Source organism: Microcebus murinus, chromosome 22 (assembly GCF_040939455.1).
Source record: "Microcebus murinus isolate Inina chromosome 22, M.murinus_Inina_mat1.0, whole genome shotgun sequence".
Lineage (NCBI taxonomy): Eukaryota > Metazoa > Chordata > Mammalia > Primates > Cheirogaleidae > Microcebus > Microcebus murinus.
This window is the reverse complement of record NC_134125.1, coordinates 17,176,422-17,195,441: the sequence shown is the minus strand read 5'-3', so window position 1 is coordinate 17,195,441 and position 19,020 is coordinate 17,176,422. Positions and strand designations below refer to the sequence as shown.

Here is a 19,020-nt window from a genome sequence, read left to right as displayed (position 1 = left end):
ACATGAGGAAATAAAATGTCAAATGCCAACCAATGTCTGATTTCTGATTCAATAAAAATAACATTTTTCTTTATGCTCATAGGAAAACTAAGGCAATAATGCTTTAACCTTGCAGAAGGCTTTAAAATATACAAAGCATTTTGAGAAAAAATAATATGCTCGACAGTAAAATGTAATTTTTGTAATATTTTAGAAGGTAACCTTAAAAAGCCAACCACGACATCTTAGCTCTTTAGAGAAGGAACATCATCTGTGGATTTCAGTCGGCCCCTGTGGGTTCCAAGAAGGAATTTGGAATAAGTGGAAAACATATTCTCTTGGAATCGCCTCATCCTATTGGCAAATTGTCACTCTTATCATTTTTCTTCCCATTATTATTTCTGTTTTCATACAGTCATTTCTGCAATCACTTCTATAATTTGTCGAGGTCCCTTTTAGTTCCATCCCTGTCTTCGGGCTGTTGCCCATCACAACCAGGTGAGTGACACCATGGACTTATTACGCAAGCTCCCGACTCCCCCCTTCGTGCGGGCCCAGCACAGTGGACTGCAACGAAGAAAACTCAGAAAGCTCCTATTTCCTTACTTTCAAGGCCAATGAGCTCTCTCAGAGGACAAGAACGAAAACCCAAGCACAGCAGTTAGAGGTTGCATAGTTCAGGGGTCTAAAGATCTATTTAACGGTTTTTAAGGCAATCCCCCAAAACAACGTAAAGCTCTGAGAGGGGCCTTTAGGAGTAATCCTGCTGGCTGACCAGCAGCGCACCCCTCACTGATACACCTTGCCTGGGAGGAGTTAGGATGCAGCCGTTCTATGCCTTGGTGCACCGGTTTATAAGCCCTGCAAAATACATAGCTTTATGTTTTCATCTTTAGACACAAAGCTGGGGTGACATCAGTTGCTTAGTTGAACATTCATGGATTTATTAAGACAGTTAATTATAAAATAGGTGACACCAAAAAAACTCCTACCCTGCTTTTCATTAATGAATCAATTAACATGAATCACTCAGTGTTCGTGCTGCACCAGGCACCGTAGCAGGCACCGGAGTGACAAAGATGATGGGGATGGCCCTGCAATGGGTCCCTGCAGAGCCTGGTCTAGGGGAGACTGACAACGCACAGACAACGGCTTCCCCAGGGCTGAGACGAGGGCTATGTATGAGGAAGAGGAGGGCACGCTAGGAAAGAGGAGGGGACTTCCAGGGGACCGTTGGCACAATATCTACTATGCAGAATGAGTCCATTGACCATCCTTACCTTCAAATCCCTGTAAACAACAAACCGACTGTGCATGTGCTCCAGCCCCAGGATGATCTCCGTGGCATAAAACCGCATTTCCTTCTCTGAAAACACCCCATGCTGTGAGAGGTGGTAATGCAAGTCGCCTCCTGGTATCAGAGATTCAGGATTTAATTCAAAGCGTGTTAATTCAAAGGCAATAAAAATCATTGTCATCCTAAATAGGACACAGTGAAACAAGGTGAACCATGCTTCTGCCTTGTCCATATACCTATCTTTGGTTTCCATAGTTTGGCAAAACACTTTAACACATCGACAGCCACACTAGAAAAAAAAATTTTTTTTCCTTTGGGGCCATGGTGTTTTATTAAAACAGAACGATCCTTTCTAATTTGTTATTGTTTTCTGTGCATTGGTTATATGCAACACAAACCACGCTTTTAGAATTAAATTGTCAATATTAATTGTAACGATAAGAACATCAACAAGTAAGATTTTCACCAACCAACTACAGGGTATTGTTTCACGCAGCCCCGAGGTCAAAATTAGCCTGAGTTAAATCCAACTCACATGGCAGCCGATGTGTTAAACAGTATATAAAAAAAATAAAAACTAAAAAGTGGTCATATAAACAGATATTTGATAAAGCAAATACTGTAAAGTTTTAACCGATAAAATCCAGGTGGTGGGTGTTTGGGTGACCCCAGTAAAATTCTTTCAGCATTGCTATACGTTTGAAATTTTCCATAATAAAATGTAGGGGGGGGAGGAAATAATCAGATGGCCTCAAGTTACACAGACAGAGAATGCTGCCGACAGGGTAAGGGAATGTTTTTACAAACTCACAGGGAAAAGCCTCCATTGGTTTATAGAAGTTCATGTGTGTCCAACTTTATTGTCCTTGATGTCAGCAGCATCTTCTCTCCCCACCCACAGAGATCTCTGTATAACCCCTACCAGCTAGGTCAAGATGCGAAGGGTTTGCAGCACCCCCAAAGGCCCCCACACCCTTTCCCTAGAGGACCTCGGTCCCTAGCCCCGTCCGGCAAAGGGGGCCCTTCTGCCCTCCCTCCCCGTCAATTAATTTTGCCTATTTTGAAAGTCACATAATAGGACCACATAGAACATACCCCACTGCGTCTGGCTTCTTTTGCTCGTTATTATGTCTGTGAAATTCCTTCACATTTTTTGGGTAGATGTGGTTTTAAATCAAACCCTCAAAACATAATAAAACTTCAAGTGAACTTTAAAAAAAAAACTAGGCATTTGAGTTGTTGAATTGTATGCCTTTTTGTTTTGGCCCTTGTTACTAAAAATACTTTGGATATATACCAGGTCACTCTCTAGTGTCAGAAAGTGACTTTTCTAGCTGGATATTTTTCTGCCATTCTCAAGGTCATCATTTGCCGTTTAAAAGATCAATTTAGAAGGAACAGAAGAGTGGGCTCAAATCTGTACTTGGCCCCAAATCAGTCCTTCAAAGTGGATTTTTAAATACATTTCTATCTTTGGCCTGTATTCTTAGGAGGTATTTCATTCCTAAAAGTTGAGGGCCAGGAAATAAGCTAATTACAGACCTAGGCCAGCTGCATTCCAGAAAAATCAAGTTTCACTGTGAGTATTTTATGAGAATCTTTTCTAGAAAATTCAATTTCCTGGGGAGAGAGTGGGAGGTCTAGAGAAAAAACTGCAGTAAACATTTTAAAATGAATTTTAACTCAAAAAAAAAAAATTGAAGGGCAAAAGGTTTCCTCAAATTTCAGGGGGACTCTAATTATCTGAAAGGACCCAAACTGCCAGTCTGCCGAGATTCGCGCTTGCTGAGTGTGTGAGGCATTCCAGCTGCCCAAGCTGTGCTCACCGTTCATGAGGTCCAGGATGAAGCAGAGTTTGTCTGGCGTGTGGAAGGCGTAGGTCATGCAGACAATGAAAGGACAGTCCTAGAGTAAAACAACAAAAGTTCATGCAGAAAGCAAAAGCTGTCCTGGAAAGCACATCTAGGATTTTTAATTCATTTGTTTACTTTTTATTATTGTCACGGTGTAATCGTGCATATCTATGGAGTGCCATTTGATATTTCGATACATATTTATGTTGTAGAATGATCGATCCCATCATGGCAGTTAGGCTATCCATTGCCTCGTGCATTTATCATTTCTTTGTGGGGAAGAACCTTCGAAAGCCTCTCTTGTAGCTATTTTCTAATACACGATACGTGCTATGGATTTTTACCCGTGCCCCTGCCCCATGCATTGAGCACACACACCTGCATGGTCACTTTAAAAGTCATAGTAAAATGATGGATCCAGTTACAGGATAAAATGCAGAGAGACACAACATTAATACTTGGAGCAGATGAGCTTGAAGGTCCTTCCTCACTCAGATTCAATCATGAATCTATTCTAATTACATTCTCTTTGAAACACTAGATTCTACAGAAAAATATTACTGTCTTGCTAGTCTGTTTGTTGGTCAACACTGTGGCTCTGGCTAGCCCAATATCCATTTCAATCTCTGCTTCTCAAGTTGGAAGAACCATACCACGGGGCAGGAAAGTTATTAGTGTTATTGTTTTGAAACACGGAGAATATAAATGGAATTAAATTAGCTTTTGAAAGTGGAAAACTATATCACGGTCAGGGATTGAATAACTCAATTGTAAAGATTTCAGTTTTCCCCTAATTAATCTATAGATTCCATGCAATGTTAATTAAAATGAAAACTGACAAGCTGATTCTAAACTCTACGGACGTGTAAATAGCCAAGAAAACTTCAGATACTCTTGAAGATAAAGCTGGAAAACTTACAGTGCCAATTATCAAGACTTATTAGAAAGCAACATTTCAGAGAGCATGGTATTAGCCCAAGGACAAAGAGTCCAATGAAACAGAATGGAGAATCCCGAAACAGACCCGCACATACATGGTCACTTTATTTGTGATAAAGGTGACACAAAGGGCATGGAAGAAGTATGGCCCTTTCAATGAATGGTGCTAGAACAATTGATATCTGTACAATAAAATATAAACCTTGACCCCTACCTCACACCATATACTAAAGTCCCCTCCAGTAGGTATAGATCTAAATGTGAAATATAAAAGAATAAAGCTGCCAGGAGAAAACAAAAGAGCATATCTTCATGGTCTCAGGGTAAGTGAAGAGTTCTTAGGCCACAAAAAGCAGTAACAATAAAAATGTTTACAAATTGGACTAAAATAAAATTAAGAACTTCTGTTCATCAGAAGATACTATTAAGAGAGTAAAAAGATAAGCCACAGAATGGGAGAAGATATTTGCAATCCATAAACACACAAAGGACTCATACCCAGAATATATAAAGAACTCTTAACTATTAATAAAAAGGCAACCGACACAATAGAAAAATGGCAACAAAAAAAAAATTAAATAGACATTTCCAAATGGCCCACAAGCCTATGAACAGATTCTCAACCTCAAATTAAAACTGCAAGATGCTACCACCCAAACCCATGAGAATGGCTAAAATTAAAAAGACTGACAATACGAAGTGTTAGAAAGATAAGGAAGGAAAGGAACTTTCACGTACTGCTGTTGACAGTGTACAATGGTATAGCCACTTTAGTGACCTGTTTGGTGGCATCTACCAAGGCTGCCCAGCCATTTTACTCTGGAGTAGACACTCACAGCAATCTGTACTGATGTGCACCAAGAGATCTGCACAGGAGTGTTCCAAACAGCACTGTTCAAACGGCTCAAACCAGGAAGTCACTCGCATGTGTACCAACAGCAGAACGGATAAGGTGCGGTATATTTATGGAAGAGGATACTATTTGAGCAGGGTCGGCAATCCTTTTCTGCAAAGGGCTGAACAGTAAATATTTAAGGTCTTATACAGTCCCGGTCATCTCTTCTTCTTTGCTTATTTTCTTTACAATCCTTTAAAAAATGTAAAAAAAATAAAATAAAATAAAAATTCTCAATTCATGGGCTGTACAAAATAAAGCCACAGGCTAGATTTGGTCCCTGGCCACACCTAGCTTGCCGATCCCTGCTGCGGGGCTGCCAGGACGAGCTGTGTGCAGCAGCACAGATGAAATGTCGCCACTGACGCTGAGTGACAGAGGCCAGGCACAGAAGAGCACCCTTACACAAGGCTCAAACAAAATTAGCAGAGCTATTTAATAAACTACGCTGTTAGAAATCTGGAGAGAGGTCAGCATGGGCATGGGGCTGGTGACAGAGAGGGGCACGAGGAGACTTCTAGAACACTGGCAACTTCCTGTCTCTTGGTCTGGGTGCTGAAGACATGCATGGGTTTCCTTGTGAAGCATCACTGGCGCTAGGCTACATCTGTTGGATCTATAATATTTAGATCCACTTTATCTACTATATCCTGATTCTTTACATATAGTGTATACCTGTCGCTAAACTGATTCAAATTTTTAAAAATGACAGCGACTATCTATACCCACTTTCTTTTTTTTTTTTTTCTTTTGAGACAGAGTCTCACTTTGTTGCCCAGGCTAGAGTGAGTGCCGTGGCGTCAGCCTAGCTCACAGCAACCTCAAACTCCTGGGCTCAAGCGATCCTCCTGCCTCAGCCTCCCGAGTAGCTGGGACTACAGGCATGTGCCACTATGCCCGGCTAATTTTTTCTATATATATTAGTTGGCCAATTAATTTCTTTCTATTTATAGTAGAGACGAGACGAGGTCTCACTCTTGCTCAGGCTGGTTTCGAACTCCTGACCTTGAGCAATCCGCCCGTCTCGGCTTCCCAGAGAGCTAGGATTACAGGCGTGAGCCACCGCGCCCGGCCTATACCCACTTTCTTAACAGACAAGTTATTAAATTCCAAAGAAAATATCCAGATTTCGACAGAATAATCTGTAAACAGAATTCACATTGTTGAAACCTCTCTATTATATAACTTTGCTTTGACACATTCCTATATGTTAACGCTATCTGCACATTTCCTATATATTAATCCTATATATTAATGCTAAAGAATCATGAACTTGAACTCAATTTCCATATCTCTCTCTCGAAGAAAAATTTCCCCCGAAAGAATTACAAACTTCATTTGTGGCTGTTTAGTTGTTCTTAGAGTTCTGCTGAGATGATGTCAGTATTTACTGCCTTCAAGATTTATTTTGCCTTGAACAGGTGAAATGCAGGTGCTATCCTTTCCCCGTGAAAAGCCCTGTGGCCTTTCCAGCGGGCACTGTCCTACTGGGCACCTGCCTGCACTTCGCCAGACCTTCCACCGGCCTCTGAAGACGGCCGCCTCACCCTGCTCCAGAGACCACGCTCTCCCCTAGTGAGGTCCCCCCCATGCTCTCGGCCCTGAGCTGCCAGCAGCTCGTCTGCAGAGCAGAGAAGAGGGCGGACCTAGAGCTTGGAAGAGCAGGGTCCCAGCTTGAGCCAGCAACCGCGCCCGCTTCCCCGGGCGGGGAGCAAGTGGACCCTGCCAAGCTGGATTCCTGAACACGAGCCCTGAGAAAACAGCGAAAGGTTTAAGTCTCCTTAAAATGTTACGTTATTAAGATGGGACGTGAATTTTAGATGTATAACTGTTGGCTATCGGGGTACGAAGGGCTCTTAAAAAAAAAAAACAAACAAAAGAAAAAAACACCTGGTCTAACTTCTCTTTTTTTCTCTCTCTCTTTTGAGACAGAGTCTTACTCTGTCACCCAGGGTAGAGTGCAGTGGTGTCATCATAGCTCACTGCAACCTCAAACTCTCACGCTCAAGCCATCCTCCTGCCTCAGCCTCCTGAGTAGCTGGGACTACAGGCACTACCACCACGCCTTGTTAATTTTTCTATTTTTTGTAGAGACAGGGTCTCGCTGTTGTTCAAGCTGGTCTTGAGCTCCTGACCTCGAGTAATCCTCCCACCTCGGCCTCCCAGAGTGCTAGGATGACAGGCACGAGCCACCACCCCCGGCCTAACTTCTCTATTTTAAAGATAAGGAAACTAAGGCCCCCTAAAAGGGAAATGACTTGCCTGAGATAGTTCCAAACCCCCAGTCTCCTGACCCTCTCCGAGTTCTTCTTGCTGTGTGTTATGCACCTTACAAAGGTTTCTCCAGCAATGAACAAAGATTCCTCCTTGACCCAACTCTAGCCAGGATCCTCGGAGCCTGAACTTTGACCTATGAAGACTTGAACAAATGCTAAGAGAGTTTCTAACACCTCAAGACTGCATTCCTGGGATGACCCTCACCCTGCTCCAAGTGCCAGAAGGATTCACCGTTTGTTCCAGCCAGCACCCAGAGATAGGATCCCATCTTCCAGTCTTCCAGCCCCGGTGGGAGGCTAGAGGCCTGCCCTGGGTAGGCACCACTCAGCAACCCCAGATGGGTCTCACCTAGACCGAGCCCCCATTCTCACATTTTATTGTTTTTCATTCCCCCGAGTCTCCTGAAGCCCCTGCAGGGCACCCCACCCCTATTCTCCCTTTAAAACACCCGGTACCCTCTGCCCAAGTCAGAATGGGGCTCAGCTGTTTCCCCTGCTGTGGGCAGTCACCTAATAAAATCTGTTTTCACTGCTTTAACTAATATCTGGCTGCATTTACCTTTGAGACAATGTAAAATAAATGCACCGGTAAAGGAATCAGATTCGGTCACCTCTACAGAGACCACCGACTGCAGTCCCCAGCTCTCGAGGTCCTGAGCAGACACCATAATGATTTTCACATGGAGCCCGGGACGCAGAGAACTGAATACCGGCCAACACGAAAAGACAAGCAGCAACTGAGTGAATGGTGCGATGAGATTCCAAAGAGAAAGATGGGGGGGGGCGCTCTTCCTTGATCACCAATCAGTGGTGATAAGAGCTGGCGGGTGTCGACAGGCTGAACCTTCAGTCAAGCTCCCGGGCAAGGGACTGTCTTCTTTGATTTCCTACCAAGAGTGAGCAAAATAGCTTGGATTTTTCAGGAAATAAAGAACTGATAAAACAGGACCATGGAGTAGTTCCTTAAGAAAGTCTCCCACACTGCAGCTTCCTAGTTAAAAATCATTTCGTTGCCAATTGCTGTAAGACTGATTAAGCTCCCCAGTATTGGCCTAGAAAGGCCTTCACCGTCTCTCTCTGCAGCTTCACCTTGCTCCACTCCCCTCACCGCCACGGATCCTACTGCCCTCGTCCAATCCCTCAGACCTCCTGTGCTGGGGGGCCCAGACACCTGCTGGCACCTGCCCAGGTCACCGTGACTTCAGAGGAGCACGCGCTGACCCCATCCCCACCTCCAGGTGCCTTCCAAGCACCACGCCCCTGGCTTTCATCGCTCTCCCCACACGTTCCCGCTGTCTGTGCATTTCTGAAGTTATCTGGATAACACCGCCTTTTCCCGCTTCATGCAGCTCTGTAAGAGCAAGGACAGAAGTCAGGTTTGGGGACGCCCCCCCAGCTGGTAGCAGAGCGCCTTGCACAAGCTAGACACCCAACTGTGATTCATGGAATGAGTAACACTTCCAGTGGACCTAGATCAGCAGTCCCCAACGTTTTTGGCACCAGGGACCAGTTTCATGGAAGGTAATTGTCCCACGGATGGGGGATGGGAGGTGGGGTGTCGTGGGGGGGCAGGAGGGGGCAGAGCTCAAGCAGTGCTGCACGGCCTGCTTCTTCACAGGCCATGGACCAGTGATGGGCCATGGCCAAGGCTTGGGGACCACAGACCCAGATGACTTGAATGGACTTGCTGGTCGTTCTTCCTAGCTGTGGACATACTCACACCTGTTCTCAAACATGCATATTTCTCTTTTTACCATCTGAGAATTACAGAAAAAAAAAAGTGGGAACAGGACTTGCTACTGTCTCTTTGGAGGATGGGAGGAGGAATACTCAATTTGAGATTGGCTAAAAAGCCTAAAACAAACTTCCAGTAACAAGAAAACTAATGGTGAATAAATGTGGTTCTGTTTCAAGTCCACACCACAGGAAATCCTGCTGACACGGGCTGATCTAACGTGTCACCTAATAAGGTAAGTTTAAATTAAGGATTACTGAAACCCTATAAAAATAAGTGCCCTTTGATCAGCAAAACCAATCCCAAATAATCTTACTCTTATGGTTAAATTATGTATCTTAACCAAGTTATAAATTTTTAAAAATGCCATATGGTTGTGATACTTGAATAAAAATACGAACAATTCTTTTACATTAACTCAAAGTAGGACCCCCGATATAACCCCAATTTTTAATTTATTCTCCTAGGGCTACACCAGTGTGAAACTATACACCTATTTAACCACATTCCCCCCTCCCCTGAATCAAATAAGTATAAAAAGTCTACATGAAAACTGTACTTAGATTTTTCCAACATCAAAATATTTTTTCCATAGGCTTTGAGAACAACTATCCAAGGCTTTGAGATTACCCATTAAAAAATAATATTTTAATAACCACTTGAAATCTTTATTCTGTAAGCACATCCATAGTTGAGGATGTCCATTTAAGGCATGGACATTTACAACAGAAATTGGAAGCCAATACCACTCACACTGACTCCAATGCTGCTTAGTTTCCATTCCAATCAGTTAAAAACTTGGTCACACGCACAGACTCTTATTTGAAATGCTTAATGCCCCTACATGGAGAAGTAGAGGCAGGTAATTAGAAATTATTTATGGCTACCGAGTTTACATTTGTTACAGCTCAGCTAAATTATGCTGTTTCTTTGCTTCAATGGCAAAGAGCCCTTCTAAAAGCACTTAAAACTAATGCTGGAATAATATAAACCACAGTACAATAAATACGGGTGATAAAAAACACGTAGCATGTAAAGGGACCATACGAAAGGAGCCCTGGTCAGGGAATGGCCGGAGACCGGCCAGGGAGTCCAGAGAATTGGGGCAAGGAAATTTATCTCTCAGGGTGTCGGGGTTTCTTGCTCACTCGTTGAAAAGAATTATTCATTCTTTGATCAGCCACTAAAATTTGAGTCTTTCCAATCCTTTTGGTGAAGATGACCTTACTTAGAATCCATCTGTGATATTTAGAAGTCCCCCTATATTTTAGAAGTCCCCCATATTTCTCACTGCATATGCACCTTGCTGGCTTGGGTGTTTAACATTAAATTCACATGTGAGCTACACACCAAGCGCCCCACAATGCCATGCCCATCCCGTGCCCCTCCCCTTTTGCGAGCCGACTCCCTGAGCTACTCTGCACGCAAGTGTGCACAGCTTTCTGGAAGAGTAAGTTTTTCTGGATGCGTCTTCATACACACTGGCATCTGTGCACACAAATAAAGGCCAAGAGTTTGATCCTGGTTCAAACCATTAACAGAAGAGGAAATCAGAATGGGCAGCTAGTTTGCAAGGAACGGAGGTACAAGGTAAAAGCTAGTTTCCATAGATGTTGAGCTGAAAATGATAGTTTAGAATGTCCGATAGGTAGAGATACAGTGCTGGAAACGGGAAGGCCAGGAAACAGAGAAGAATGTGCTGAGAGGAAGACAAAGTCACCCTCAAATGAAACGCTAACCAGGGACAAACTCGAAACGACAATTCAGACTTGACTAACCCAATTGCTTCCTCTCTATTTGCTTCTAAAGGGCAGGAGCTACGTTTCTTTTTCCTCTCCACATTAGTCCTTCTTCTCATACAGTCAATTCTTGACTATATTCGAGTGACTATTTTCTCCTATAATTAGTTTCTGCCATCTCTGCTACCATATTCTGCAAAGAAGGAAGTCAAGGACAAACAGCAGGCAGTAAAGGAGAAGTCATGGATTGCATAAGGAAGGTTGCTAGCCTTCTTCTAACTCGTAAAACCAAATAAGAGATAGTATCAAATTCCAGCCCACCTGAGAACTGGCCAGGCCTGTAATCAGCTAGGGAAAAAAAATAATAATAAATCATCCTGCTAAAAAACAAACAAATGACAAATTTTAAAAAGCAGCACTGGCAATTGACTACTTACTCCTGTACTGACAAGAGACAACATAATCCTTTCATTTAAGGCTAATGTTTCTCCTTGTTTCATCTTGATTCTCTTCTTATCCAAGCATTTCATTGCATACCTGGAAATAGAAATACTATTGAAAAATCCATACTGTAATATATCTAGACTGATTTAAACAACACACATCATCATACCAGGGGAAGCTCCTAAATATTCAGGCAATGTTTAAAAGAATGAAAATGGCACCCGAGTGCCATGCAAGAAATATTTTTATTTTATACATATTATTTTAAAAAAATCACACAATACTTAAGATATTTCTACCATTATATGAAGTTCCAGTTAAATAAAATAGAAAGTGGATGGATATAAATCAATTCAGTGAGATAATTTTTTTTTTGTATAATGCTGCTGCCTATAACTATTGATGATAGGGGGATATTCGTATCATATTTGGCAGGTAGGAATTGTGAATTCGTCAGTGGTCAATTTTTTATAAGAGTGTATAGAGTTTAAGACTCTGAAACCGTGACAGTCAACAAAATGGGAAGGTAAGGCATGCATTCAAAAGAGCATGTTCTAAAATGGTATTTTACTGATTTGTTCTTATTTTTTTTTATTTTTTTATTTTTTTTTTGTTTTTTATTAAGTCAACAGAATGTCATAGCATGTTCTTATTTTTTTTAATTTCAAAATTTTATGGGGGCACAAATGTTTAGGGTACATATATTGCATTTACACTGCCCGAGTCGGAGCTTTCAGTTTTGATATTTAAGTTATTATATTTCAAATAATAAAAAGAATCAATAAGATTTTGCTACTTATCATTGGTTAAAGTTAATTGAGAATAACCAATTGACAACTTAAGATTTTTGAAAACTTGGAACAAGCTCATATTAAGAAAATATAGAGACAATTTGTTTGGCATATTCTATAATCACAGATTAAAGAAAACATGGTGCTTTTCCAGAAGGACAACAGAAAGCTAAAAGGGAATTCTTGCAAGCATTTTTACACATGTTTCAGAGGGTGAACATTCTGTGTGTGTAACTATTCATCCAAATTCCCAGTTGATGGAGTACTACATAGCCCAGGTACGCAAGGCAGAACATTATCTTAGTATTGTAGGACACGGAAAATCTATCTATTTCTTATTGATCATAAGTTATCATGTTTGAGTTGTATAAGAACAGAGAAGACTGTTCAAACTTGATATTTTTATCCACTTTTCCAGGAGTTCTTCTAATGAGTCAATGGACAATTTGCTTAATAACGAGATCAAATATTGAGAACATATGAAGCCATGTATCTTTTAAATATTTCATTTTTATGATAAAGAATATTCCAAATGCTTCATACTACTTCTATTACCACTCTATTACCACCGAGATGGTTTTTAATAAAACCTTTAAACTGCAGGCCAGGGCAGATGACCAACATGGGCCCTGGGCCACGGGGTGAGTACATACACCCTAGGGCTCCATTTGGAGGGTGTAAGGGCGACTCACTGTCGGGCCACAGAGCCCATTCACGTGCACCTGGCAGCCCTGAGACAGGGAAGAACTGCAGTGAGGACTCCTAGACCACTTTCTAGCTGTGGGACTCCTGAGCACTGTCTACCCGTAATCTATAAAATAGAGAGAAGAATACTGGCCACCAACTTGCTGTTTCCGAGAGTTAAGTGAAACAATAAATGTGTACGAAAGAGATAAACTGATATTGTTTACTTCACGTGGCAGCCAAGGGATCCCAAATACCTCCGCAAGCTGCAATGATGAAGCAAAACAGACAAAATTTAACGAAACGTGCCAAGCAACGAGCACATCGTTTGGTATAAAAAGTTCACTGTGTGAACAGAATGGGAAAGAACTTTTCATTGGGAAAGTGCTGCAGAGTCCTGCGTGTCTTAGCACAGCGCCCTCTTCGTGATGAGCACTCACTGCAGGGTAGACAGCCTTCCAGATGCTTTGCAATGTATGATCTCATTTAATTGTCACCGCAGGCTGCTTTGATTTTACCTACGGTACAGACCACAACATGGGCGACTCTGTCGAAGGCCGAGTGTGGAAGCTGAACCTGACACGGCTTGCAGGGCACCAGGACCCTGGCTCTGGACCACCGGGCCACACTACTGTCCCAGCATGACCCCAGACTTCAGACTCCTGAGCGCCAGGCCTCAGAGTCACCCCACAATGGGGGGGCCCAAAGCAGGGCGGTGACTGATGGGCACAGATTAGCAAAGGTAAACTAGCAGTCCCCAAATACCAAAAAACACATGCCGACTATCGGGCCTTCCCGAGACCGGGAAGAACCGCCTGGCAGAGCCGCCAGCTCCCGGGCCCAGGAGAGGCCGAGGGATGACTTGTGGGCTACGACGGAGCAATTTGTTCCGACACGCCCGCCACTTAATCAGGCCTGGAGTTCTGGGTCTATCAAATCAGAGTCTTCCATTCTCTTTTGCCTTCAAAAATATGTTCACTTAAACGGCTTCTGCTAAAAAAATAAATAAAATAAAAAATTCCCACACTTAAGAATGCCACTGTTGTTCACTTTCCAGAAGAGCCTTCTACCTGGCTCAGGTGTACTTAATTTCCTCCCACTGGCCTCCCACCAGGAGAGTTGCTGAGGGAAGTGACAGAGCCCACAACGCTCGCTGGTCACCAGCAGCAGGGTGTCCCTTCTCTCTAACATCCCGGCTACCGGTCTCGGGAACCGACATCTCCCGAAAAGCTGTTGCCCAAAAATGCTTCTACTAAATAACAGGTGGATCTTTGCTGAAAAAAAGAAGTCTCTCTTTTCCAAAGTACAGAATTTTTTTTTTTTTTTTTTTGATGCTAGCTTACGGGAAGGCTGCATGTAACACTACCCTGGTTGCCAAGAATCACTTCCTGTTCATCTCTGGATCACTTCCTGCTCATCTCTGGATCACTTCCTGTTCATCCCTGGATCACTTCCTGCTCATCTCTGGATCCCCGGGGCTCCTCGCCCACATCCTAAACCATAGTGGACATGCAATGCGGGGTCGTCATCTAACCTCCCGTGCGGCCCTGCGAGGTAGCAGTCCCAGCTCTCCTTCACCACGCTTAGCAAAATGCAGACTGTTCCTTTCTGAGGCAAATCACTTCAAAAGCAAGGCCACAGGCTTCCACAAGTCTATATAGGGACTGTCTTTTGACGCAATTGCAGTAAACTGTGTGGGCATCGAAAGCTTACATTTTTCCAGTGTCTGCTTTCCTGCAACCATAGACTTCACCGAACCCTCCTCGTCCGATAATCCTGTGCACACTGAAATCATTCATGGTCAACTGTGAAATCAAAACACAGAATGAAAACTTCAAACTATGTTGTTATAAAGACATTTCTTTTTTTTCCTGCGAGACACAGACAGTAATTAAAATAGCAGTTCTGACGTCAGGATCTGTCTGTCCCTTCCTTGCCTGAGTCCTTGGGCTGCAGGATGAGCCGCCCAAGGGTGCCGAGACCCCACACAACCTCCAAGGTGCGTGAGGCACAAAACAGAGGCGCATGGGGGATGACGGACGGGGAACCAAAGCAGCTGACCGTTTCCCACAAGTGCCCAGGTGATGGGTTACAAGATGTATGCTTTGAAGGCAAGTTGAGTGTGAAATTCCGAGCCAAAATGAAAAAGCAACCTCAGCTACTCTGAAGCTTAAAGTTTGGGGATGATCCAACAATTCCAAGAACTGTCAGGGTGAAAAAAAAATAAGAGTCCAGGTCAAAGGCATCTTGTGCTTTCATAACAGTGGGCCACATGATCGGAAAACACAGCAGACGCAGGCCACGTGAACCTTGTGTGGACAGCACCGGTGCACGGAGGGGGCTCAGGCTGGCCACGTGAGCCTGAAACAAGACTGAATGTGAGTGAAGTCTGTCAAGAGGCTTTATTCATGAGCACTCTCCTTTTGTCAACGCTATCTCAGTAACGCCCCGTTTCATAAGTAGATTTAATGTGTTAAAAGGTACAGAGACAAATGGTGAATCCTACGTTCATGATAAGAGGCCGTTAGAGGCCAGGCGCGGTGGCTCACACCTGTAACCCTAGTACTCTGGGAGGCCGAGGCCGGGCAGATTGCTTGAGGTCAGGAGTTCGAAACCAGCCTGAGCAAAAGTGATACCCCGTCTCTACTATAAAAATAGAAAGAAACTAATTGGCCAACTAATGTATATATATAAAATTAGCCGGGCATGGTGGCACATGCCTGTAGTCCCAGTTACTTGGGAGGCTGAGGCAGGAGGATTGCTTGAGCCCAGGAGTTTGAGGTTGCTGTGAGCGAGGCTGACGCCACGGCACTCACTCTAGCCTGGGCAACAAAGTGAGACTCTGTCTCAAAAAAAACCAAAAAACAAAAAACAAAAAGAGGCCGTTAGACAACAGCAAATGTCTACTGCTTTTCAGATCCTGGCAAGGGTGAAGGATGAGCCTCTTTAAGGGTTCCCCCAAACAATCCTTAAAACACCACATCCATGTCACATAAGCCTGTATCGGGGCCTCAAGACTTCACGTGTGATGCTCAGAGTCCACAAGGACACAAAGTCTGCTGAAAGAAGCACGAGAAAGATCCAGAACAGACGTAAAGGATTTTTTAAAAATGTGTATTATGGCCTCTTGCTTCTAAACCCTGCCAGGGAATATGATGGACGAGGGGGAGGTTAGAAAACAGCAACAAAAGCGCCTTATTGCTTCTCGACTTGTTGGATAAGGGCAAGTGTAAAATAAAAAAAAATAAAAAATCAAACAAGAACTCTTCTTCCAACAATATCATTCAGGTAAAATCTAAAAAAAAGGCCGGGCGCTGTGGCTCACACCTGTAATCCTAGCACTCTGGGAGGCCGAGGCGGGTGGATGGATCGCCCAAGGTCAGGAGTTTGCAAGGGAGACCCCTTCTCTATAAAAAGTAGAAAGAAATTAATTGGCCAACTAAAAATATATAGAGAAAAAATTAGCCGGGCGTGGTGTCGCATGCCTGTAGTCCCAGCTACTTGGGAGGCTGAGGCAGGAGGATCGCTTGAGCCCAGGAGTTTGAGGTTGCTGTGAGCTAGGCTGACGCCATGACACTCACTCTAGCCCGGGCAACAGAGTGAGACTCTGTCTCAAAAAAAAAAAAAAAAAAAAAGAAAGAATCTAAGAAAAAAATGTCCAGTTCATTCCTTTGCCCAGTTGCAGGCCTAGGTGAACGCAGAATGTGAAAGTGAAGTCAAGAGAGGCTGACCTAGGACTCGTGCGTTCTAAAAGCGAAGTATGGATGATCACGCCCTGGAATTGCTGACGTCAAAAGCCAAAGGAGATGGAACTTAGCTAAGGACAGATGTCAGCAGGTGGCCTGCATTTGAGGATTGCTTTTTATCACTTTCACAACAAAATAAAAACGAAGATGAAACCTTAGTCTGGCAAAAGATATCATTTTTATTATCATGCTCAATTTTTATTATTACATGTAACGATAGGAAAGAGAAATGGAACTTTCCAAGAATAGCAAAAGAGAAGGACATAGGGGAATTATATTACGTAAAAGATTTGTATTTTCACTACTATTTTCGTTAAAAGGTCAATTACTGCTTAAAATATCCTTTACTACATAAATAAGCGCATTCTTTTTCATTTACTAACCGTACTCTTATATGAATATTACAAAGAAGCAAAACTTCAATCATTTATCATTGAGAACAGGAGGGGCATGTCTGGTACACAAACAGTAGGAAAGACAGCTGTCCAGGCAGTGCACCCTTTGGGACTACGTTCCCAAACAAAGTATTTTCTCACGAGGTTAAGCCAGAGGAAGTTTTTATTTAAAGAAAGAAAAAAGAAAAAGATGATACTCACATGGATGTTTAATTCGACATTTTTCCACTGACAAAATCTAGTGAACTTGTCGCTAAAAAAGAATATCAATAATTACTGAAAAGTCACATATCAAATTAACTAGGTTTACAGAACAACTTCATGATATAAAATAGACTTGCACCATGTGTGGTGCTTCTCAAATAGAATAAGTTTTCTTACACACGTTTTTCACAAAGTGTGCACCAGTGTCCATGGCTTTATTTTAGGGTTCAGATGAAAGAGCTCACATTTCTCCTTTAATTGTCCTGTACTGTGGTAACACTTTTATCTGAACCAGCATAGTCCAACGTGAAGATATCAGGAGCCATAGACATAATTTAAATAATGTATTTTATGTAACCCGATACATCAAAAAATTATCATTTCAAAATGTAATCAAGTCTTTGAAATCTTGTGTGTCTTTTGCACTTAAAGCACATTTTAATTTAGACTGGTCACATTTCAAGTGCTTGCTTGACACCTGTACTTGGCTAGCGCCGACCATATTGGACAGCACGGTTCTAAATGATAAAAAATAAATGTTCGGAAAAAAATTGTAAGAGTGGCAAACACTTAAATAGTGCCTACCATATGCCAGGCCCTACTCATTTATTCTTCCTAAAAACTCTGAGACCAGGCAGTATTTTGATCCGTATTTTACAGTGGGGAAAACCAAGACACCAAAGTATGCAGTGGCTTGGCCAAGGCCAGGCAGAGAGAGAGTGGATGGAGATGGATTTGAACCCAGACCAACAGGCTCCAGAGCATCTTCTTAATGAAATTTTAGTACTGCCTCTCGAAGGCACAAGAGTGCGGAAGAGAAACCCTCAGGCTAGAATCCCAGGATGGGCAAGTTGCACTGTTCTGATAAACACTCCCACAATTCACCCAACAGCTTGACCGGTGTTTAAATTCATCCATGAAGAAAAATATCTACCCAATTCCTATTTAATAACGGCGTTGTTTTAATTATTTTTTTTATTAATGAGCAACATAACTGTAAGGTATTTGTTTATTTATTTTTATTTATTTATTTATTTATTTATTTTTGAGACAGAGTCTCGCTTTGTTGACCAGGCTAGAGTGAGTGCCGTGGCGTCAGCCTCGCTCACAGCAACCTCAAACTCCTGGGCTCAAGCGATCCTCCTGCCTCAGCCTCCCGAGTAGCTGGGACTACAGGCATGCGTCACCACGCCCGGCTAATTTTTTCTATATATATTAGTTGGCCAATTAATTTCTTTCTATTTATAGTAGAGACGGGGGTCTCGCTCTTGCTCAAGGCTGGTTTTGAACTCCTGACCTCGAGCAATCCGCCCGCCTCGGCCTCCCAGGGTGCTAGGATTACAGGCGTGAGCCACCTCGCCCGGCCAGGTATTTGCTTTAAAAAAGATTTTCGAAGGAAATGCATTCTAGATTGAGTACTTCTTAAAAGCAGAGAACATTCTTAGTGATGGGTGGACCTATCCCCTGGCATGATTCCTTACACAGACACAGGATTTGGGATTCTTATAATGAAATGAAAGAAGGAAAAAAGAAACAAAGAGAGGGAAGGAGGGAAGGAAGGAGGGAAGGAGGGAAGGAGGGAAGGAGGGAGGGAGGGAGTTAGTTTTTATGAAGTGCAAGTTATAGGTACTTATCAGCTTTATAATAGAATGCCTTAAGGCATCCAAATATCAAAATTCTCTGAGGGCTTCATTTAAGAGGGCTTATAGAAATAAAGATCTTTTGCAAATATTTCTGGGACTAATAATCAAACTGAAAATCAAAAGCAGAAAGATTCTTTGTAATTACACAGCATCCTTTTTCAATAAATCTAAAATGACTTTTAAAGAGTGCTTTGCTGATCCTCCTAACATCTATGAGGTTGGTAAAGTAAAAGTATATTTTGAGAGTTTCTGAGAATTATTTCAAACCGTTTTTAAGCCATGCACGTGCACTCCGCATGCATAAAGCCACGACTGGTCTTTGAAACGCACTTGCTTGGCGGGGCTGGCCCACACCCTCTCTTCTCTTGGATTCTGGGGTTCAGAGATGGCTGTGGGGACA

At 42.8% G+C, this 19,020-nt stretch overlaps 1 protein-coding gene across 2 annotated transcripts in view; it reads right to left on the bottom strand.

Moving 5' to 3' along the window:
• Nucleotides 1-19,020, bottom strand: part of GRK3 (G protein-coupled receptor kinase 3) — a 125,874-nt gene that overhangs the window by 31,394 nt on the left and 75,460 nt on the right. For both annotated transcript variants that reach the window (XM_012756557.2, XM_075996652.1), the window contains 5 exons: nt 16,975-17,026; nt 14,346-14,437; nt 11,151-11,250; nt 3,103-3,181; nt 1,260-1,390 (listed from right to left, as the gene is read on the bottom strand). In XM_012756557.2, the coding sequence (XP_012612011.2) occupies nt 1,260-1,390; nt 3,103-3,181; nt 11,151-11,250; nt 14,346-14,437; nt 16,975-17,026 (454 nt within the window). The remainder of the gene's footprint in view (nt 1-1,259; nt 1,391-3,102; nt 3,182-11,150; nt 11,251-14,345; nt 14,438-16,974; nt 17,027-19,020) is intronic.